This window comes from Buceros rhinoceros, unplaced genomic scaffold, assembly GCF_000710305.1.
Source record: "Buceros rhinoceros silvestris isolate BGI_N320 unplaced genomic scaffold, ASM71030v1 scaffold8752, whole genome shotgun sequence".
Classification (NCBI taxonomy): domain Eukaryota; kingdom Metazoa; phylum Chordata; class Aves; order Bucerotiformes; family Bucerotidae; genus Buceros; species Buceros rhinoceros.
In genome coordinates this window covers 73,930-78,890 of record NW_010400905.1, presented here as the reverse complement: position 1 = coordinate 78,890, position 4,961 = coordinate 73,930, and the positions used below count along the sequence as shown (strand labels likewise).

The 4,961-nt window shown below is 48.7% G+C and overlaps 1 protein-coding gene across 1 annotated transcript in view; it reads right to left on the bottom strand.

The window, feature by feature from the left end:
* Positions 1–4,961, bottom strand: part of PAK7 (p21 protein (Cdc42/Rac)-activated kinase 7) — a 42,770-nt gene that overhangs the window by 9,202 nt on the left and 28,607 nt on the right. The window contains exon 4 of the mRNA XM_010132090.1: positions 57–548. Within this exon, the coding sequence (XP_010130392.1) occupies positions 57–548 (492 nt within the window). The remainder of the gene's footprint in view (positions 1–56; positions 549–4,961) is intronic.

Sequence of the window (4,961 nt, the reverse complement as noted above, 5' to 3'; positions counted from 1 at the left end):
CCCCGTCTCCTGCTGACCCGCCTGTGAAACCCATCGCGCCACTCTAAACAACATACCTCATTGAAGAGCAGCTCCCTTCTCTGCTGTTTCCTGAGATCCATCTTCTTCACAGCGACTTGTTTTCCTGTGTGCTTCTCTGTGGCGATGCAGACAATCCCTGTGGAGCCCTCCCCGATCTTGATGAAGCTGTCCAAGTACTCCCGGGGGTCGCCGGGGCTGACCACAAGCTGCAGGGCAGCTCTGAACTGTTCGTGGGACACCCTGGAGGGCTGCTGGTCTGAGGAGGATCCCCAGCTGGGTGGAGGATAAGCACTTGATGTTATACTTGGGGAGCTGGGGTAGGAGGCAGTGGAAATATAGGGAGAGCCAGGCTGGAGAGATGGCTGGTGATAGTGGGGTGCTTTGTGGTAGACCAGAGGGTACTGGTAGCTGCTGCTTGAATAGCTGACTTTGCTCTGACTTTGAGGTAGCTTTACCGGGCCCCTGGGGTAGGTGTCCGATCCAGAGAGCGGTGGGCTCACGACCAGCTGCGCTCGGTCATAATCCACCTGCAACGCAAAAGCAGAGGCGTGACTGTGGGTGAACGGACAGCTTTCTTGCCGTCCATCCACCCGGTTCGTTTTCGGCATCCCCGGAGGTCCTCAGCAGGTGCCTGCACAACGTGTTCCCGCATGTACCCCTTCTCAACATCACACTGCTGCCCTGTATCTGAAAAAAGATTTTTAGCCCACTGGGCTGCTGTGCTCTCATCAGCACTACAAGGAGGCCAGGGAAGACCACGAGGACTTTGGGGCATCTCAGCCCATCCAGGTACCTGTTTGTAGATACAATAATCTTTATTTAATGAAAGCGATTACTCCAAGAAGTGCTCTGCATTTGCAGTGCCCTGCAGGCTCTCCAGGCCATCTCCTCCAAGAATTCAGCCCTTTCACAACCAGCGGGTCTTTAGCAAATTCCAGTTTGTGTCTTTCCTTTCAAATACCAGCTCCTGGGTTTTGACTCTCAGACCTTAGTCTCATGCTTTTCTCCAGCAGTTCGGGGATGACCCAACCTCTTCTTGAAATCCCTGTCATCTCCTGCCTTGCCTCGTTGCTGGCTGCTGTGTGAGTGGCTGCATACGAGAGTACGATGAGGAGCCTAATTCAATTTACCATTTCTTAAATCATTTTCCAGAGTGACCCAGTACTTAACTGCAGTGTCAAGAAAGCACTAATTTTCATCTGAAATCAGAGACAATCGCAGAGGAAATTATCCCGATGGGAGGCCTTGTTCATTTTCAGGTTTCTTTCTTTCTTTTTATTTTCCAAGCTTTTCTAAGCCTCTTCCACTGAAAGCAAATGAATACTTCACATTTGCAAATATAATCGTTTGCTTCTATGCAAACTATACAAAAAAGGATGTAAGACCAAAAAACCAACCCCCAAAATAAAAAAAATCATTTTTTCCTCTGGAAAAGAGCATTTCCACATTTACAATACAACATATGTGACTCCTGACGACGTGCAGAGCATCTCAGGGCAGGGGGGTGGCTCGACACAGGCTCGTGATGTAGCACAATTACAAACAATTATGGCAATGAGTTCATTGAATCAATCAATTTCGGTAGCGGTGCATGGGGGTGGACAGAGCAGCAAACTCTACACAGTTCACGGTTGCCACTATTACTGCTGGCTGCCGGCCAGGAGTCCCTGATCCATGTTAGTTAAATGCACATTAATCTGAATTTGGCAGTGTAATCAAGGACCCAACTGAACTGTGAAATTGAATTCTGCGGTGGAACATCATTTGACCGTTTTATGCTAAGACTGCAAAAAAAAAAAAAAAAAAAACCAAAACCCCAAACAAAAGAAAATCAAACAAACCCCAAAACCGTTTTATGCTAAGACTGCAAAAAAAAAAAAAAAAAACACCAAAAAAACAACCCACCACCAAGAGAAAAAAATCTGCCGCAGCATCAATTTATCACTGTAGGCTGCTGCACAGCGAGGAGGAGTTTCTAGCTGGAGTTGCCTCGGGGTGGGGAGAAAAGCCTCTGAGCGCAATATGCTGTCAGTGCTTTCCTACCTCAGGCGTGAGCCAGGCATGCCCGTCTTTTCATTTCGCGTGAGGTTTAGCAGGGAAGAGGGGAAGCCCCTCCAGAGGGGCTGCTCAGAGATTTCCCTTTGGAAACGTGAAGCTGGAGTCTGCTCCTGTCGTAGACGTGCGTGCTGGCAGCAACCAGCCATATGGAGCATCCAGCCAGCGCGTAACAGTGTTGTTCAGCCACCTCCCAGGATGCTGGTTGTGTTTAAGCAAAGCAGCCACATGATTAGAGCTGTAATTTCGCTCATTCCGTCAGGCAGGGGTAGCCATAAAATACAAGGGGGTCAGAGACACCATGAATTTCGTGAAGGACATTACATCTGCCAAACTAATTAACACGGAAAAGTGCTCAGATGGTTTGGTGGAGGGAGGGGAGCTCAATCTAGCCCTGTCCTATATATGTGTGTATGGAGGGACACGTAAATTATTGCTTTGGCTGTAAATACGCCATTTTCTTTTAGCTACTGAGATGGGGAAAGCCTTGTCTAGAAAATCAGGCTGGATAAATCCACAGTAACGGATTATTTGAGGCTTCACCCATGTCTGATATTTCTGAGCACATCCTGAGCTTAACACATTGGCAAAAGTAATCCCACAGTGAAATTTTAGAATGAAAATTCAGGGGTTTGGTGGGCTTGACAAGAATTTTTGGAAGCATTTTGAGGTTATCATTGCTGTACGATGTAAACCCATGCGTGTCCTGAATCCCATGAAATCTTACAAAAAAATCAGGAGCTGTAACGAGTAAATCAGCCGAACCTCTCCACCAAGGCTGTGTCCTGACGCAGTGCTTCACATCACGGCAAAATTGAACACGCTTTATTCCGCCAATAATTCTATTTGTGCTACTGAATGCGGTTACCTACCAAAAGGAAATTCTTTAAATGCAAGAAAGGAAAGAAGAAGCCAGGGCTGTACTCATTCAAGATGAGGTCAAAGGAGCAGCTGAAGCTCTGACACGACATCCATCACTGTGCTGTGGTGCAGCCTGCCGCTGCTGCCGGCTGGGTCTCTTCACCGGCTCACAGCATCACCCGCATCCACACGCGGCCACGGCGGCAGTTGGGGCTTTTCCTTGTTAAAAGGTGGATGTCGCACTGCGTTTAAACCCATTTCAGTTTTCACTCCGATGATGGGGGTGCCTGTTTTGTACTGTCTGCGGAGGAAAAACTTGCTTGTTCGTAAGGGGGACTGTCTGTCCCCACAAGGCAGGCTGCCTGGGCAGCCCTTCAGCCAAGCGGGTGTCCCTGCACACCCTGCAGCGGGACTGCGGCAGAGACGGCAGGCGCAGCCCCGCAGCCCAGACCCCAAACCACCCACTTCCAGCCAAGCGGGTGCCCCTGCACCCCCTGCAGCGGGACTGCGGCAGAGACGGCAGCCGCAGCCCTGCAGCCAGAGCCCAGACCCTCCGAAAGGAGCGGCCAGTCCCTGGCGAGATGGGCTCTCCTTCCAGTAAAGGTAAAACAAAACCCGCTGCTTTAGGTTCTGTTTGACAAAAAGGTGTGGAAGGGATTGTCTGTAAATCACATGGAGACTGCGAGGGGAAAGGTAACTCTGGTGTTTCGCTGGTGGAAATCTCTGCAACTCCTTGTTCCACGCACGGAGGTGACAGGCAGCGCTTGCAGAAAGCTATTGCCATGTGAATGAGAAAACAGGGGAAAACCAAGAGGGTTTCTGATAGCAATGGCTTGGCTCTGCTTTCACCAGGCTGGAAACGTCCTCCTGGTGCAGAGTGCCTGCAAAACACAAGCAGGAGAATGGTGGTGCTGAGCAGTGGCCAGATTAGAGAGAGACCTCTGCCACGTTACAACAGCACGAGGAAGTGAAGGGAAGAGCAGAAATCACGGCCCTTTGGAGGAGGGACAGGAGAGGGTCATGGAGAGGTGCCACCAAACAGTGGCAGGGAAAGGAGCTTTGAAGTCAGAGGATGCAGCGCAAGATGTTAAGAGGGCTGCCTGCAATGAAGAGGAGGGTAAAAAGGAAATGTGCAGTGCAGAGAGTCCAAAAATAAGCAGACTTGACAGGATGAGTTTGACATGGTGAGACAACATTGAGAAGACTCCATTGAACCCTGTGTGTCATGAGAGTAACACAGCAGACGCTGTGACCCCATGCAAGTGTTCCTGGCATTAGTCTGCAGGAGTAAGAGAGCAGGTGGGTAACATGGGGGTGGAATGAAGGGAATGAAGGGAAGCAGATCTGAGCCTCTGGCCTCTACACCTCCCACTGCACAGCGGTGGCCAAGCCCAGTGCACTGGAAGTCTTCTGTCGTGTACCTCTGAAATCACTGACGATGAAATAGGGCGGACATTTGAGTTATCTGACGTCTGTCACCTGTGACTAATACTGAAGAAAGTCTGCTCTTCACATTTAGAAGCCAAAATAAGTATCTTCATAAACGCATTTTGAAGCAATACATTTGTGTCTGCAGACTTCTTCACTGCTTACTTCCCCCCCCTTTAATTATACTTTAAAGCCAATCTCATTTGTAAAATATCTGATTTAAGACCCGATTCTCATTTAGCAAGCCCACTGGATGAACCATTATCTTACTAATGCCTCCTTGAAAAGAAGACTCTTCAGCAATCTTCCACGACAAGAAACTGCTTTCACTTCCAGGAACTGTGGACGGGTTTGGGAATTGAAACGGCTGCATTTAACAGTGAATCATCAAGGTTCAATACACCAAGGCTGTAGGAGCGTTTCTGATGCTCTGAGGAGGGGAACAGCTCACGATGAATGTCGCATGGAGGCATCTTTTTTTCTTTTCCTTTTTTTTTTTTTTGTAAAACTTGTTAATGCATTTTAATGGGATGTTTTTCAAAGTGTCCAGAGTGCTTTGAGTCCTTTAAAATATACCTCTGTCTTCTGCCCTGCTG